The sequence below is a fragment of the Ahaetulla prasina genome, chromosome 2, assembly GCF_028640845.1.
Source record: "Ahaetulla prasina isolate Xishuangbanna chromosome 2, ASM2864084v1, whole genome shotgun sequence".
Lineage (NCBI taxonomy): Eukaryota > Metazoa > Chordata > Lepidosauria > Squamata > Colubridae > Ahaetulla > Ahaetulla prasina.
Genome location: NC_080540.1, coordinates 8,883,652 through 8,901,476, shown reverse-complemented (window position 1 = coordinate 8,901,476; position 17,825 = coordinate 8,883,652). Strand labels below are relative to the sequence as shown.

The 17,825-nt window shown below is 40.8% G+C and overlaps 2 protein-coding genes across 2 annotated transcripts in view; both read right to left on the bottom strand.

Annotated features, from left to right (window-relative positions):
* LOC131193496 (zinc finger protein OZF-like) overlaps positions 1-9,396 on the bottom strand; it is a 38,227-nt gene extending 28,831 nt beyond the window's left edge. The window contains exon 1 of the mRNA XM_058173731.1: positions 9,307-9,396. The gene's annotated coding sequence lies outside the window, so the exon portion shown is untranslated. The remainder of the gene's footprint in view (positions 1-9,306) is intronic.
* A 3,636-nt stretch (positions 9,397-13,032) lies between these two features.
* LOC131189640 (zinc finger protein 84-like) lies at positions 13,033-15,756 on the bottom strand. Its single transcript, XM_058165869.1, has 5 exons — positions 14,274-15,756; positions 14,203-14,219; positions 13,915-14,118; positions 13,535-13,744; positions 13,033-13,450 (listed from the first exon to the last, which is right to left on the bottom strand). Exons 1-5 carry the CDS (start codon positions 14,904-14,906, stop codon positions 13,033-13,035), a joined length of 1,482 nt encoding a protein of 493 aa, XP_058021852.1. The 5' UTR covers positions 14,907-15,756.
* Positions 15,757-17,825: the final 2,069 nt, after the last annotated feature.

Here is a 17,825-nt window from a genome sequence, read left to right as displayed (position 1 = left end):
GAATCACATTAGATACCTGTACAATTAGCACAGGGACTCCCCCAAGGATATGGGCTCTCTCCACTTCTCTTCTCTCTATACACCAAAGACTGCATCTCAAACGATCCATCTGTTAAACTACTAAAGTTTGCAGATGATACAACAGTGACTGGTCCTATTCGAGACAACCATGAATCCACATACAGATGGGAGGTTGAACAACTAGCCTCGTGGTGCGACCAGAACAATCTGGAACTGAACACACTCAAAACCATAGAAATGGTATGGTGGATTGGATTGGATTGGTTTGATTGGATTCTATTCTGTCCTGTCCTGTCCTGTCCTGTCCTGTCCTGTCCTGTCCTGTCCTGTCCTGTCCTGTCCTATCCTATCCTATCCTATCCTATCCTATTCTCAGTCATGGAAAATCCCCAATGATTATCCAGACAAACCACTGAGTTACATCTTGGTTTCTCCATAGCCAGTCTGAACTGCTCCTGGTCACTGAGTATCCTTCAAAGGGATCAGATGCAATGTGACCTACTAAAAAACATTGTAACCTGTCTTTTTGGATCTTGTTGATGAAATAAACAATCTTGGAATTCTTTGGTGTCTTCCAATCCCAGCAAAATCCATCTGCATAGCTAAAATATCACTTTCACTGCTACAAATAATGTTGCTACAAATAATAATTGAAGGAATTTTTGAAACAAATTAAGGAGTCCTGGGAGAGAGGTGAAAGAACAGGGAAAGTCTCCCATGTGTTGGGAAGAAAGCTTTGCATTCCATTGTCCCAATGGTTACAGAAATACCCAGCGACTTCTGTTGCTGATGGCCAGCCAGATAGCCATTATCAAACTAACGTTCCAATTTTTTATTTCCTCCTTCCCATCTAATACTATGATATATTTGATGACAAAAACAATCAAGCAAATTCTTTGTAGTCAAATTGAAGAGAGAATTTCTCAGCTGGACATAAAATTCAAGCCACTTGAATTCACTTGTCACTTTAGGTCATCACTCCTCACTTTGGAAAATCCATGTTTCCTGAAGCACTGTCCACACTTGGGACACTTAAATGGTTTCTCCCATGTGTATAAGCACATGATTTAGAAGGCTAGTCCTAATACTGAAATCTTTCCCACAGTCTGGGCACTCATATGGTTTCTCTCCTGTGTGAGTCCTCCGGTGTCTCACCAGCTCAGAATTCCAAAGGAAACTTTTCACACAATCTGGACTCTGATATGGTTTTTCCCTGGAGTGAGTCCTCTGGTGTCTCACCAGGCAGGAATTGTGACTGAAACTTTTCCCACAATCAGGACATTCAAATGGTTTATCTCCTGTGTGAGTCCTCTGGTGTGTCAAAAGGCTGAATTTATGACTGAAAAGTTTCCTACAGTTAAAGCATTCAAAGGGTTTCTCTCCTGTGTGTATCCTCTGGTGTGTCACCAGCTTACAATTCCGACTGAAACTTTTCCCACAATCAGGACATTCAAAGGGTTTCTCTCCTGTGTGAGTTCTGTGTTGTCTCATGAGGTGGTAATTTCCAATGAAACATTTGCACAATTTGGACACTCTTATGTGATGGGCGTCCTGTGATGTATCACATTGCCATCCTCACTAAAGTATTCACATTGGGAGCACTCGTATAGCTTCTGTCCTGCTGTTCTGAGCAAACCTTTTGGCATATTCAGATAATTTGTATGGCTTTTCTCCAGTTTGGATCTTCTTGCTTAATCAGCTATAATTTGTAATCTGTGCTTTTTCTACAATAGGCAAATCTATGGAGCTTTTCCACAATGGATATTCTTGTGGTCAAAAATATGTGTGATCTATTGTTTAGTGGTGTTTTGATTAAAGCCGTTTGCTTCTTCTCAGTGCAAGGCCTGTATCCTATATGCTCTGTCCAATAAGGCATTTTAGTTCCCCCTAACTTCCATATATTTCCATCTTTTTCTGAATGAAAAATAACCTTCCTTGATCTTTCATGCAATGTATCCTTGAGTTTCGTATCCTCTACTTTGCGGGAGCTTTAACTGAGGAAATTATGCCGAAAGTCTCTGTAAGGTTTGAAGCACCAGTTTTGCTCATGAAAGTCCTCAGCTGCAAATAAGAGAAGAAGCTACTGTCTACAACCCCTTCGGGTGACATCTCAATTCAAGCAGTCTTGACTTACTGAGTGCAATTGGGACTGGCTTCAGTGTCATTAAGCAGCCGGTCATGAAGCAGGATGTCATACAACAGTGCCAACTTACATCTGTTCCTCTGCAGTTAAGCAAATCCCTGTGGGCTGTTAAAGGCAATTTCACAAACTGCAACTTGCAATTTCCTGCCAGCATCTCTACTAATTTTGCTTATCAGAATCTAGCTGAGAAGGTCACAAACGGGGATAATGAGTGTGGGATGCTGTAGCCATCATAAATGTGCAACGGTTGGCAGAACCCAAATTGGTGTCTCTCCTTTTCCTGCACCTTCATAACCACAGGAATTGCTGACTTGTTCAGGTCACTGAACAAGCGCTACGATGGACACAGATTTTGGGACCAGGCGTCCATCTGCTTTTATAGTGTCACTGTAACTTTGAAGGCTCAGGGAACAAATGGTGAGGACTACCTATACAACTGAACATCCCAAAGGTCCTCAATAGCTATTTTTTAAAAAAGTGCTGGATTACCGTATTTTTAACACTATAAAATACACTTTTTTGTCTCCCAAAAGGAGGCAAAATGTCTGTGTGTCTTATAGACTGAATACTGCCAATGCCCCGCCCACCCACCAGCCATTTTTTTGCCTCTGTACACCCTGTTTTCAGGCCTTTTTTTGCCCATTTTTGAGGCTTTTTTGGCATGTTTTTTTTGGCTTTTGGGGCCCGTTTTTGAGGCTTTTCTCGGCCTGTTTGGGGGGCTTTTTGGTCTGTTTTTGAGACTTCTTTGGCTTGTTTTTTCAGAAAAATGGGCAATAAAGTCTCAAAAATGTATCCTCCCTCGGGCAAAGAGGGAGAGATGAGCATTCAGGCTGAAGTTGAGACCCCCAAAAAAGCCACAGAAAAAGTTTCTGGGGGCTTGAGGGGAGTGCTCCTTCCATAGCCTGAAAAGCTCCAGACTCGGAGATGCATCTGTCTTCTGGCAGAAAAAAACGTAGCGTCCAATCTCTGTGGCAGAAATTGATTTATGATGGATTGTAACGTGGACGGAGCAGAAACTGGAGTTCTAGCATTTGTTTGTAAGAAGACTGCAATCCCCTGAGGATATATTTGTTGCGAAGATAGGAGAGAAGAAAGCAAATGGCGTTTTGTGGAATGCATGTATTGGAAACGAAAGTTAAGGAAATGCTTATTAACAGCTAGTGTGGAACTAGAAGATATACAGGAAGACACTGACTAAATGAAAGAAATGAGAATTTTATGATTTATATTTTTTCTTCTTCTTTGGGATTATAGTGATTCAGAAGAAAAGCTTTTTGAATTTTTCTTTTTTAACCTCTTTTTGTCCGTTATTAGGCTATATTTTGAATAATGGCTTTTAAGCAAATAGTACCAAAAGTCACTAAAAACTTTGAAATTTCTTCAGTTCAGATTCGAAAATTAAAAGAAGAGATTAAAAAGGAATTAAGAAACTCTTTACAGGAGTTTTTGGAGATTCGTTTTTCAGAAATAGATCAAAAATTTGATGAAATAGAGAAAAAGATGTTGGATTTTAAGGAAGTGGTGGAAGAGCAGAAGAGGGAAATGAAAATGGTAAAGGATGCAATTTCGCAAATATTAAGCTCTCGTATTCAGATGGAAGATAATCTTGAAGAAATTAATAAAGCTAATTTAAAGTTGCAAAGGAAAATAGAGGAAATTCAAAAGAATCAAAATAATTGGAACTTAGATAATAAGATGGAAGATATACAGGCAAAGGTAGATAGGGCAGATGAAGAAAGAGTAATATTACACTATAGATTAATGGAATATGCTATAAGGGTTGAGGCAAAATAGGAAGGAAAATTTAAAAGAGATTTTTACGCAAGCCTTTGCTCAGATAAAGGGTGTGGAATCAGAAGACTTTGAGATTAATATTGAAAGAATTTATTGTGTTAATTCTTGGTGGGCAAGACAAAATAGATTACCGAGGGATGTGGTTATTTATTTAACAACTAAAAAGATTAGGTATGAAATTTTGCAAGCCTTTTATAAAAATAAATTTCAAATATTGGGACAAGATATAAAAATGATGAAGGAAATTCCTCCTAAAATGTTAAGAAAGAGAAGAGAATTTGCTTTTTTAGTGGATGAGTTTAAGAAACATCAGATATATTTTAGATGGGAAGTTCCAATGGGTTTGTCAGTGAATTTTAGAGGCAGAAAGTATTTTCTGAATTCAGTTACGAAAGCAAGACATTTCTATATTAATGTTTTAAAGAGTGGGAATTCTTTGTTGTTAGATGCTAAGTTAAATGGTTTGGAAATGATGGAAAATGGAATAGGAGAGGGGAGGAATGTTTAAGATGTGAATATGATGATTATGGTTAATTTTTGAAATTGATTTGTTTAGGATACAAATTATAGGATTTTTGTTATTTGCTATTTGTATGGTATAAACCTATGGGATGATATTATTTAATTGTGAAGGATGGAAAGTAAAATTTATGAATTTAGATAATGTTGTGGATGTAATGATTTTAATTGTTTACTGTTATATTGTGGAGGTAGCTTAAATGATTATTTGTTTTAATTGACACGTTTATAGATAGTAAAAATTATGAAGTTAAGTTGGAAATATTGTATTTGAGAGATTTTATTTGTAATGATATTTGATTGATGGAGTAGTATTGAACGATTGGATATTAAATGTTATGACAATTGAAGAAATATATAAGTGATGAAAATTTGAGTTCAAGAAGATTCAAGAAATGGACTTATGAAATTTGAAGGAATATACAAGGGGAAAAAATTTGAATTTGAGAAAATGGATTAATTTAAAAAATGGATTGTAAGAAGAAGTAATATGTGAAGTTGGTACTGTTTCTTGTCTTTTTTTCTTTTTTATTATTCTTATCTCTTTATTTTTATTGTGAGGGGATTTAGAGTTTTAAATTTTTGAGGGTGGGAGTTTATGTATATTCTGTATACTTTAGCTTGTGATTGTTGGTCATAATGTTGGTGGTTCCATTCCAGGCGCCTGATGGACCCGAGTAGGTTCCTGACGGAGCTTGGGCCGATTCCTGAGGATCTGGCCCACGGCTCGGCTGAAGAACTCGTTGCTGCCTGGGAAAGGGCGGCGGCGGGGGCTTTGGACCGCGTCGTGCCTATGCGGCCTCTGACCCGGCGCTGCTCTCGACCGGCCCCTTGGTTTACTGAGGAGCTGAGAGAGATGAAGCGCCGGAAAAGACACCTAGAGAGCGCTTGGAGAGCCAGCCATTCCGAATCTGACCGAACACTAGTGCGGTCACATATTCAGGCCTATCTAGTGGCAATAGGGACGGCAAAGCATGAATACTTTTCCGCCCTTATAGCATCGGCAGATAACCGCCCAGCCGCCTTGTTTAGGGTGACGCGCTCCCTTCTGTTTCAGGGGGCTCGGGAGGACCCCTTACAGGGGCGAGCTGAGGAATTTGGAAGTTATGTGCACAATAAAATCGCTTAGATTCGGGACGGGCTGGACACTGATTGGGTGGATCTAGGCGGGATGACGCAGGCACATCTTGAGAACATTGTTTGGGCTGAGTTTGACTCTGTGACTCCCGATGACATGGACAGGATATTGGGGAGGCTGAATGCCACCACATGTTTATTGGACCCGTGTCCCTCCTGGCTGGTACTGGCCACCCAGGAGGTTACACGAGGCTGGCTCCAGGGAATTACCAGCACTTCTCTGATGGAGGGAGTCTTCCCAGCCGCCTTGAAAGAGGCGGTGGTGAGGCCCCTCTTTAAGAAGTCTTCCCTGGACCCAGCTATTTTGGCTAATTATCGTCCAGTCTCCAACCTCCGCTTTTTGGCGAAGGTTGTTGAGAGTGTGGTGGCTTGGCAGCTCCCTCGGTACCTGGAGGAAACTGTTTATCTAGACCCATGCCAGTCCGGCTTCACGCCTGAGTACAGCACAGAGACGGCTTTGGTCGCGTTGGTTGATGATCTCTGGAGGGCACGGGACAGAGGTTGCTCCTCTGTTCTTGTCCTGTTAGATTTGTCAGCGGCGTTTGATACCATCGACCATGGTATCTTGCTGCAACGGTTGGGGGGTTTGGGAGTGGGAGGCACCGTTTTACGGTGGTTCTCCTCCTACCTCTCCGACCGTTCGCAGACGGTGTTGACAGGAGGGCAGAGATCGACCACTAGGCAACTCACGTGTGGGGTGCTGCAGGGGTTGATTCTCTCACCCCTCCTGTTCAACATTTATATGAAGCCGCTGGGAGAGATCATTCGTGGTTTTGGGGTGAGTTGTCAACTGTATGCCGACGACACTCAGCTGTACATCTCCACCCCGAACCACCCCAACAAAGCCGTCGATGTGATGACTCGGTGTCTTGAAGCTGTTCAGGTCTGGATGGGGACGAACAGGCTCCAACTCAACCCATCCAAGACGGAGTGGTTGTGGATGCCGGCGTCCTGGCACAGTCAGCTTACCCCATTGCTGACTGTGGGGGGCGAATCGTTGGCCCCCAGGGAATCGGTGCGCAATTTAGGCGTTCTCCTGGACGCACGGCTGTTTTTAGAAGATCATTTGACGGCCGTCGCCAGGGGAGCTTTTTATCAGGTCCGCCTGATTCGCCAATTGCGCCCTTTCCTGGACCTGGACTCGTTATGCACAGTCACTCATGCCCTCGTCACTTCCCGCCTGGATTACTGCAATGCTCTCTACATGGGGCTCCCCTTGAAGAGCATTCGGAGGCTCCAACTGGTACAGAATGCGGCCGCGCGGGGGATTGAGGGAGCTCCTCGTAGCTCCCATGTAACACCTCTCCTGCGCAGGCTGCATTGGTTGCCGGTGGTCTTCCGGGTGCGCTTCAAGGTGTTGGTTATCACCTTTAAAGCGCTCCATGGCATCAGACCGGGATATTTACAGGACCGCCTGCTGCCGCCAGTTCCCTCCCATTGTCCGGTGCGTCCAGTGCGCTCTCACAGGGAGGGCCTCCTTAGGGTGCCGTCAGCCAACCAATGTCGGCTGGCGATCCCCAGGGGAAGAGCGTTCTCTGTGGGGGCCCCGGCTCTGTGGAACGAGCTGCCAGTGGGACTCCATCTTCTCCCTGATCTTCGGACCTTTAAACACGAGCTCAAGACTTTCTTTTTTCACCAAGCGGGGCTGGCCTGATTGATTGATTTTAATATTTGGGGATTTTAGCGGGTTTTTTAACAGGGGTTTTTATCTTTTGTATTTTTTACCTAATAGTTTTAAGTATACAGCAGTTTAATTAGATTTTTAATTTTGTTATGATATTTTAAATGGTTTTTGTATTATTGTTGTTTTACTTGCTGTACACTGCCCTGAGTCTTCGGAGAAGGGCGGTATAAAAATGTGAATGAATGAATAAATAAATAAATAAATAAATAATACCAGGTATTTGCTCTGGGAAGTCCGGGGGGGGGGGAGGGGGAGGAGGAGGGGAAAGGGGGGGAAATGATACATGGATTGGTTATTAATGTACAGTAATGTTTGAAGATATGAAATTAAAATTTAAAATGATATTGGGGCTGCTCGACTGCCATTTCAGAAAGAAAAGGAGAGAGGAGTAGAAGGAGGGAAGAAAGTAGGTAGGAAAGAGTTGAGAAGGAGGAGGGGAATAAGAAGGCTAGATAGGGTGGAAGAAGGGAGGAGTGCAGAAGGAGGAGAGGAAATAGTAAAATGAAGGAGATGAAGGATGGGAAAGTAGTAGAGGGTAGAGGGAGGTTGTGAAGAAAGGAAGTGGCAGTCGGGCAGGCCTGAATCAGTAATAAATAAAAATTAATGATTAATGATGGATAATAGTTTGTACATAAATATGATGTTGGAAAATGGAAATTAAAAAAAATTAAAATTAAAAAACAGGCCAAAAAAGCCTCAAAAATGGGCCAAGAAAGCCTAAAAACGGGCCAAAAAGCCCCAGAAACAAGCTGAAAACAGACTGGAAAAGGCCCGGGAAAAAAAAGGCCAAAAACTTTTTTTTTTTTGTTTTCTTCATCTAAATTTAGGTGTGTCTTATAGTCCGAAAAATACAGTAAGTACAGTTGAACCTGGTTAATACCCGGATATATACCCGGACAATACCAATAGGAAATACCGTGCTTATTAGCAAGACATGGAATTTAAAGAACAAAAATCCCAGAAAAAGACTAGTGGCAGAATCAGTGCAATTTGGTTGCCAAGAGATTAGAAAGTCCGTAACAGAATAAGTAATGAGTTGGAAAGAACCTTGGAGGTCTTCTAGTCCAAACTCCTTCTCAGGCAGGAGACCCTGTATCATTCCGGACAAATGGCTGGCCAATCTTGTCTTAAAGCACGGGTGTCAAACTTGCCATGTCATGTTGCCGTCAGTGACATTTCATGATGTTTTACCCCTTCACGGAGCTGGGGTGGGTGTGGCCTACATGTGACGCATCTGGCCCATGGGCCGCCAGTTTCACATCCCTGTCTTAAAGGTTCCTAATGATTTTAACAAACCAAGAGACAGCTTGGAAAGGATTCCCTGGATGAAAATCTTAAAGGGGAAAACAACTCAAGAAGCCTGAGAAACTCTGGCTGCTTAAACAGAGGGATATAGAATCAAGATCACATGAAGCATTAGTACCAATTTATAATGCTTTGGTTAAGATCACACTTGGATTACTGAAACCAGTTTTCATCACCACAATATAAAAAAGGTGTTGAGACTATAAAAAGCGCAGAGAAGAGCAATAGGGATAATTAGTGGGTTGCAGCAATTGGGTATGTCTAGTCTAATGAAAGGAAGGAAGGACTAGGGGTGACATGATAGCAGTGTTCCAATACTTGAAGGTCAACTTATTTTCCAAAGCACAAGAAGGCAAGACAAGAAGCAATGGGTGGAAACTAATCAAGGAGAATTAAGGTTTTTTCCAGCTCTGTTACAAAACTCCAGTGACGGAGCAGCCACAACCTCTAGAGAGAAGCCATTCCCAAAGAATCAACCTTCACTTGAAGGAGACTTTTTAAATCTTCCCAGCAGCAGAAAATTGCAGCCACCGGTTTCACAGCCTGCAGCCCCAGTGGGCTTCCATTTGGGGAGGGAAGGAACCTGCAGCAGCAGCAGCTGACCTGCTTTAGCCCAGTTGCTTCTCTGCTTCCAGGCCGTGGAGGGAACCGAACAGCCCGACTTGCTCCCGGACTCTCCTCCCACCTGCTGCCCTCAACTCACCTGCTAGCTGCTGCTTCGACCCTGGGAAGAGCAGAAAAGCCGCTCTGCACACCACCTTCCTCCCATGAAGTCATCCGGAAGAGGAAGTTCCTCTGCGTGTCTCCTTTCCTCCCATCCTTTCTAGCAATACAGTACTTAATTATTTTAACTCCTTAAACACAACCACAGACGCCGCCTGCTGTACTGTCCGCTTTCTAGGCACAGGTGTTGCCTGTTAGAGCGCCATCTCCAGATAGGAGGCAGAAAAACACGCTTGTCCAATCTCTAGCTATTCTAAAGCGTTTGAAAGATGTTTTCACTGATTAAATGCGATCGTCGTTTTTTGACTTCTGGCAACTGAACTTTGCAACTGATCCAAGCAAAATAGTGAAATGTGATATTACTTAGCTTACGAAGATTAGCTACGTGCTGAGACTTGAAAGTTCATGAGGTTTTTTTATTTTATTTTATTTGTCAAGCATATATAAGATAACATATAAAAGTATAAACATAATTTGAATACGTGAAAAGAATAAGAGTAAAAAGGGACATTAGGACAGGGACGGTAGGCACGCTGGTGCCCTTATGCACCCCCCTTACAGACCTCTTAGGAATGGGGTGAGGTCAACAATAGACAGTTCAAGGTTAAAATTTTGGGGGTTTGGGGAAGAATCCACAAAGTCAGGTAGTGCATTCCAGGCATTGACCACTCTGTTGCTGGAGTCGTATTTTCTGCAATTGAGTTTGGAGCAGTTTGGAGCGTTTGTATCTCTTACTTGCTCGTGTATTGTTGTGGTTGAAGCCGAAGTAGTCATTGACAGAATCTCTGTTGTTGTTTTTTGACAGAATTTTGACAGAATCTGCTTTCTTAGGGGGTGACTCTTGGTAGAGATCAATGCCTCTTTACATCTCAAAACTTTAAAACTGATTTTCTGTGGCTCCCAAGATTTTAGGACTTGGCAGCCCCATCAAGACACTCCAAGGGAGTGCTATTGCTAAGGTTTATAAACTGTAATTGAACTTGGAGGATGAGTATGTACAGCATTTTATGATTCAGTGAGCAAAGGACTTTGGAAGTAATATAATGCTTGAACAATGGGAGAATATGTGGATGAAAGATTTAAAATTCACATTAAACTATAAAAGAAAAGTTTTATAAGATGATGTACTGTGTGTATCTAGCACTGGACAAATTGTCCAGAATGTTTAAAGGCACCTCAAATGAATGTTGGAAATATAAAGAGCTTTTTACGATTGTAAAAAGTTAGCACCACTCCCCAGAAGAATGAAATATTTTGGGAAATATTAAAAAGGCAGAATATTATATTTCCCTAAATGAGAAATGGAGAAACATGTTTTTTTTAAAAAAGATAGGAAGGCAGACTCAGTCTTTCTTAATAGCCCACAGCAGACATTTTGTGCCCATTAAGAAAGATTGGGCCAGCCTATCTATAAGAGCCATGGTGGCACAATGGTTAGAGTGCAGTACTGCAGGCTACTTCTGCTGACTGCCGGCTGTCTGCAATTTGGCAGATTGAATCTCACCAGGCTCAAGGTTGACTCAGCCTTCCATCCTTCCGAGGTGGGTTAAAATGAGCCAGATTGCTGGGGGCAATATGCTTACTCTGTAAAACCGCTTAGAGAGGGCTGTTAAAGCACTGTGAAGCGGTATATAAGTCTACATACTATTACTATTGCTAGAACAAAAGATCTTCAGATCCAGGATGATGGGATTAAGACCTTTTAGGACATAATAAAGCATTTAGCAAAAGACACAGGGCTCACTACATTGCATGATCTCCTAAGGGCATTTCAGACATTGCACAACCCCCCCTAGCTAGCAGCATCTCTAAAACTTATAAAAATCCATGTATTCACCAAACCAGTGAGTCAGCTGACCCAAAATTGCATGCTGTCTTTGTGTGTGGTTCTGCTTCATCAATAAACCGTCTTTCCTATCAGCCTCCATGTTTCCAGTGTCTTTCTCCCAGCTTGGATGTTTCTTCCAAGGATTTTAAAATTCAACTATGATGGAATATCTCTGACTTCTTTTTTCCTCTATGGAATGGAACTAAGCAAACTCTAAAATTAAAGCTATGGATTTTAAATGGGACTAATTGGAAAAAGTAAAAAAAAATGAAACAAAACAAGGTGCGGTTTTAAGTTAAGGAAATAAAATGGGATACTTTTGTTAATTGTGGATTGGATCTGTGGACTGCAAAGTGACACCTAAAGGCGGAAGAGGAATTACAAGCACTTTAGTCAAGACTGGTGAGAACTTTAAGGGAGGTCTTTATCAACAAGCTGTTTCACCTTCACAAGAACAAAAGCTACAACTTCAAAGAACAAAGCAGAGAACGACTAAAAATAAGAGAAACACACAAATGATTTTTAAGCAAGGAATACAAGAAATAATTACAAGATTGGATGGAAAAAAATAAGAGCTGTTTTAGATGTTAAAAAATAAAATTTAAAGGATTACTTAGAGGCTAATAGAGAGAAATAAAGAAGTGGGGAAGAGGAAAAAAGGAGAATTAATAGAAAAATAGGATAAATTAAGAAAGCATGGAATTTTAAGGGAAAATAAAAATGGAATTGAAATAGATTAAGATTAAAATTTCTAAGAGATGAGAATACACAAGTATAAGCATGAAACCTTTTGAAATGTTTGCTCCTTTTTACTTTCATTTATAAGATTAAGAATAATAACCTTAAAATCTTCATTGATAAAGAAATGATTGATATTGATGTAATGGAGATGGGCAGAATTGATAGAAACATAAGATACATTGTTTGTAAAGCAAAGTTTTCTTGCTTGTAAAGCAAGAAGAACAAAAAAGGGAATTAATATAGATCAAGATTGAAATGTTAAAGAGATGAGAGTTAATGCACAAGAGATTTTTTGAAATAATGAATGTTAGACTCTATCAATTTTTCTTTTTTGTTTTTTTATATGATTAAGAATAATGATTTTAAAAATGTTTATTGAAATGTAATGAGATTATGGATGTTGATGTTATAAAGATTGAAAAGAAAGAAATTAGCAAATGGGGATATAGGGTTCAAATATAGATGGAAGAGATAAGAAAGGGGGCAAAAAAAAGCGGGGATAGACTCAATCATTAAATTCAGGACAGAGGGTTAAACTAGAATTTCTTTTTTTACAATAGAGAGATGCAAATAGTGAAATTAAAAGGGAGGAAGGACACTATATTGATAAAATATATAAGAGGGTGGGGGAAATTTGAATTGGGTTTGATTATGTACCTGGCTGATATTTTGTTCAAAAAACATTTTGTATGTGGTTTGTTTTTTTAAAAAAAATTCCAAAAAAGAAAAAAGACAAGACAAGACAAGACAGTGGCAAATCAATCTGAGATTGTTGCCAAGAAAACAGCATGTCCATAACGGAACAACAGAGTTGGAAGGAACCTTGGAGATCTTCTAGTCCGATCCCTTACTTGAGCAGGAAGCCCTGAAGAACCTGACGCTCAAAAGAAAGAAATTGTACAATTTTTACAAAAATAACTATCCAGCAACTTCTGCTGCTGATTGCGAAACAGTCCTTATCAAATTAACACGTTCCATTTTTTTCTTTCCTCCTTCCCATCTAATACCATGACATATTTGATTACAAAAAATCAGGCAAATTAAAGAGTCAGTTTCTCAGCTGAACTTACAATGGGACATTTGAAATGAAATTCAAGCCTTCTCTACACTCATCACTTGGGGCCTCAGGTGGATTTTCTAGTGTGCAATAAGGTTGGAAGGTTTCCTGAAGCACCGTTCACACTCAGGACACTTAAATGGTTTCTCCCCTGTGTGTATAAGCATATGATTTAGAAGGCTATCCTTAGTACTGAAATCTTTCCCACAGTCTGGACACTCATATGGTTTCTCTCCTGTGTGAGTCCTCTGGTGACTCACCAGCCGAGAATTCCAAAGAAAACTTTTCCCACAATCTGGACACATATATGGTTTTTCCCTGGAATGAGTCCTCTGGTGTGTCACCAGGCGGGAATTGTTACAGAAATGTTTCCCACAATCAGAACATTCAAAGAGTTTCTCTCTTGTGTGAGTCCTCTTATGTTTCACCAGGTCGGAATTCCGACTGAACCTTTTCCCACAATCAGGACATTCAAAGGGTTTCTCTCCGGTGTGAATCCTTTGATGTGCCACCAGGCTGGAATTATGATTGAACCTTTTCCCACAATCAGGACATTCAAAGGGTTTCTCTCCTGTGTGAGACCTCTTGTGTATCACTAGCTGGGAAATATGATTGAAACTTTTTCTACAATCCGAACATTCAAACCGTTTTTTTACCATGTGGGTTTTTTGGTGTTTCACCAGGCTAAAATTCTCACTGAAACGTTTTCCACAATCAGGACATTCAAAGGGTATCCCTTCTGTATGAATCCTCTGGTGGCTAATGAGGTGGGAATTTCTAATGAAACTTTTCCTACAATCAGGACATTCAAAGTGTTTCTCTCCTGTGTGAGTCCTCTGGTGTATCACCAGGTTGGAATTTTGACTGAAACCTTTTCCACAGTCAGGACATTCGAAGGGTTTCGCTCCTGTGTGATTCCTCTGGTGACTCACCAGCCGAGAATTCAAAGAAAACTTTTCCACAATCTGGACACATATATGGTTTTTCCTGAATGAGTCCTCTGGTGTGTCACCAGGCGGGAATTGTTACAGAAATTTTTCCCACAATCAGAACATTCAAAGAGTTTCTCTCTTGTGTGAGTCCTCTTATGTTTCACCAGGTCGGAATTCCGACTGAACCTTTTCCCACAATCAGGACATTCAAAGGGTTTCTCTCCGGTGTGAATCCTTTGATGTGCCACCAGGCTGGAATTATGATTGAACCTTTTCCCACAATCAGGACATTCAAAGGGTTTCTCTCCTGTGTGAGACCTCTTGTGTATCACTAGCTGGGAAATATGATTGAAACTTTTCCACAATCAGACATTCAAAGGGTTTTTTACCATGTGGGTTTTTTGGTGTTTCAACAGGCTGAAATTCTCACTGAAACATTTTCCACAATCAGGACATTCAAAGGATATCCCTTCTGTGTGAATCCTCCGGTGGCTAATGAGGTGGGAATTTCTAACGAAACGTTTTCGACAATCAGGGCATTCAAAAAGTTTCTCTCCTGTGTGAGTCCTCTGGTGTATCACCAGGTTGGAATTTTGACTGAAACCTTTTCCACAGTCAGGACATTCGAAGGGTTTCGTTCCTGTGTGATTCCTCTGGTGTCTAACGAGGTGGGAATTGTTACTGAAACTTTTCCCACAATCCAGACATTCAAACGGTTTCTCTCCTTTGTGAGTCCTCTGGTGTGTCACCAGGCTGGAATTGTGATTGAAGTTTTTCCCACAATCAGGACATTTAAAGGGTTTCTCTCCTGTGTGAATCATCTGATGTAGCACCAGGTTGGAATTTTGACTGAAACCTTTTTCAGAATCAGGGCATTCAAAAGGTTTCTCTCCTGTGTGAGTATTCTGGTGGTTCATCAGGCTGTAATTGTGACTGAAACTTTTCCCACAGACAGGGCATTCAAAGGGCTTCTCTCCTTCAAATGGGTTTTTTTCCTGTGTCTGAGTCCTCTGTTGTCTCATGAGGTGTGAATTTCCAATGAAACTTTCACACAATCTGGACACTCATACATGATGTAAGTCCTCTGATGTATCACCATGTTGCCATGCTCACTAAAATATTTACCACATTGGGAGCACTTTTAAGACTTTTCTCCTGTGTGAATCTTTTGCATAATCAGTTGTGATTTGCAATCTGTGCTTTTCCCAAAATAGGTGCATCTATGCAGCTTTTCCAATACTTATATTCTTGAGGTCAAAAATATATGTTATCTGTTCTTTAGTAGTGTTTTGATTAAAGCCGGGTTTTTTTCTCCCAGAGTGAGGCCTACTTCTCTGTCTATCCTACGTTGCTCTCCAAGTGACCTTTTCCAGATATTTCCCTCTTTTTCTGAATAAAAAATAATCTCCCTTGACTTTTCATGTAATGTATGCTTGAGTTCTGCATAATTTACTTATTCCACTTAGAACTCTTTCTTAATTTTCTGTCCGTTATCTCTCACCTGATCAGGAAAAAGAAGAAATATGTGGTTTTCTGAAGGAAATGGAAAATATTTTGATTTCTGGCTTGATTTTCTTTCCTTTTCAAAGTTGCTTGCTATTATCAGTTTTTCACTGTGCTCTTATTGCCATCTTCTTTGCCTATGGGATTCAAAGAAAAGTGTAATGTTTATAAAGTGATTGTAGAAAATGTGAAAACAGAAAAAAGTTTATGCTATAATGAAAAAGCAAATATGCCACATTACTAGAATAATGTCTTACATTAATCATGATCCATTTCACACATGGAAGACTACCAAGGTTCAAGTTCAAATATCCATTCAATCATGAAATTCTCTTGTTGATTTGGATCAATCACAAATTCTTACAGTGCAAAGGCTTAACCTCAAATATATCTGGAAGTGCTGGATATTATATAGATTATCTAATTGCAGATATATGCACATAGAGAGAAATACAGATACAGACACATACAAATAAAATCCATGTCTTTCAAACCTGAAAAAAAATATCCCAAAATGGTCACAGTCAAACCTTCTAAGATAATTTTGGAAATGTGGTACTGTAATTGATGAAATGATGCCTAAGGCCTCTGCAAGATTTGAAGCACCTGTTTCATGGAATCATGGAAGTCTTCAGATACAAATATGGGCAGAAAATACTGCCCACAACCACTCTGGTGACATCCCAATTCAAGCAGTCCTCACTTACTGATGGCAATTTGGACTCGCATCTGCATCACTAAGCAGCCTGATCATGAGCATGATGTCACATGAGAGTGCCAACTTACTGCAGTTGTTAAGCAAATTATTGTGGATTGTTAAAAGGAATTTCAGATGACTGTGATTTGCAAATTCCTGCTGGTATCTCCATTGATTTGCTTGTCAGAAGCTAGCTGGGGAGGTCATAAATGGGGATCATGAATATGGGATACAGTGGCAATTGTATATGTGCACCGGTGGGCAGAACCCAAATTGGTCCGTCTGTTTTTCCTGCACCTTCATAATCACAGAAAGTGTAGACGTGCGGTCACTGAACATGTGCTACAATGACTACAAATTTGTGGACCAGGTGTACATCTGCCTTTACAATGCCATAGTAACTTTGAAGGCTCAGGGAATAAATAGGCAAGTCCTACCTATACAACTGAACATCTCAAAAGGTCCTCAATAGCTATTTTTTAAAAAGCACAATTGAACCTGGTTAATATATGAATGCAGCACCAATAGGAAACACCATGCTTATTGGCAAGACATGGAAGCAAAAAAAACAAGCAGAGCAGCTATAGAGGGCCAGCAGAGATGACAGTCTCCAGACCACTTCTGATTAAGAAGAGCCGCTCCTCCACTCGATCCACAGGTGAGGAGAGCAGACTGGAAGGAGGCACAGAGGAGGTCAGCAAGGCTGCTTGAGAGGAAGCAGCTCTACCCTTCCACACAAGGAACAGCTGTGGAAGGGTGACTTTAACCAGATCCTGGGTGAAAGTGTGTTTGTTGGGGACACCTGCTTGTTTTGTTGTGCACTTTCCCAGCTTTGCTGGATCCTGTCTCTTGAACTTTGGACTGTGTTTTTGGACTCTGAACCTCAGACTTTCCTTGTGCACTTTGGACTTGACTCTTGGATTGTGTTTTTGTTGTTGGAACTCTAGACCTGTGGATATCATTACTTCCCTCTTTGCCTCATGGTCAGCTAGGACCTACTTTTTAGAGCAGTGGAATCCAGACTGGGGCCTGGGGCGGAGCTTCACTGGTATTGCAGGGTCATTTGACACTGTGATAAGTGAGTAATACACAGAGGCTACGTAAACCTTGCCTTGCCAGTGTGACTTGGTTGAGAACACTGATGTAGCTCCCATCTTGAAAAACGGGAAAACTTTTCACAGATCTGACATCAATGCCTCTGGTGACTCAGACTGCTAAGACAGTCTGTTATTAACACAGCTGCTTGCAATTACTGCAAGTTCAAGTCCCACCAGGCCCAAGGTTGACTCAGCCTTCCATCCTTTATAAGGTAGGTAAAATGAGGACCCAGATTGTTGGGGGCAATAAGTTGACTTTGTATATAATATACAAATGGATGAAGACTATTGCTTAACATAGTGTAAGCCACCCTGAGTCTTCGGAGAAGGGCGGGATATAAATGCAAATAAAAAAAAAATAATGCCTGAGAAGATCCTGAAAAACATAACCAAGCAACAGATCTACAAACACCTGGAAGCAAGCAAACTTATAATCAGAAGCCAACATGGGTTTGTTGAAAAAAGATCATGCCAAACAAATCTTATTTCCTTCTTTGAAAAAGTGTCTAAATTAGTAGATCAGCAAAATGCTGTGGACACAGTATACAGGAATTTCAGTAAGGCATTTGATAAAGTAGACCACAATCTACTTCTTGGTAAACAAAGAAAATATGGCATGGATAGCATCACCACTGGCTTACAAA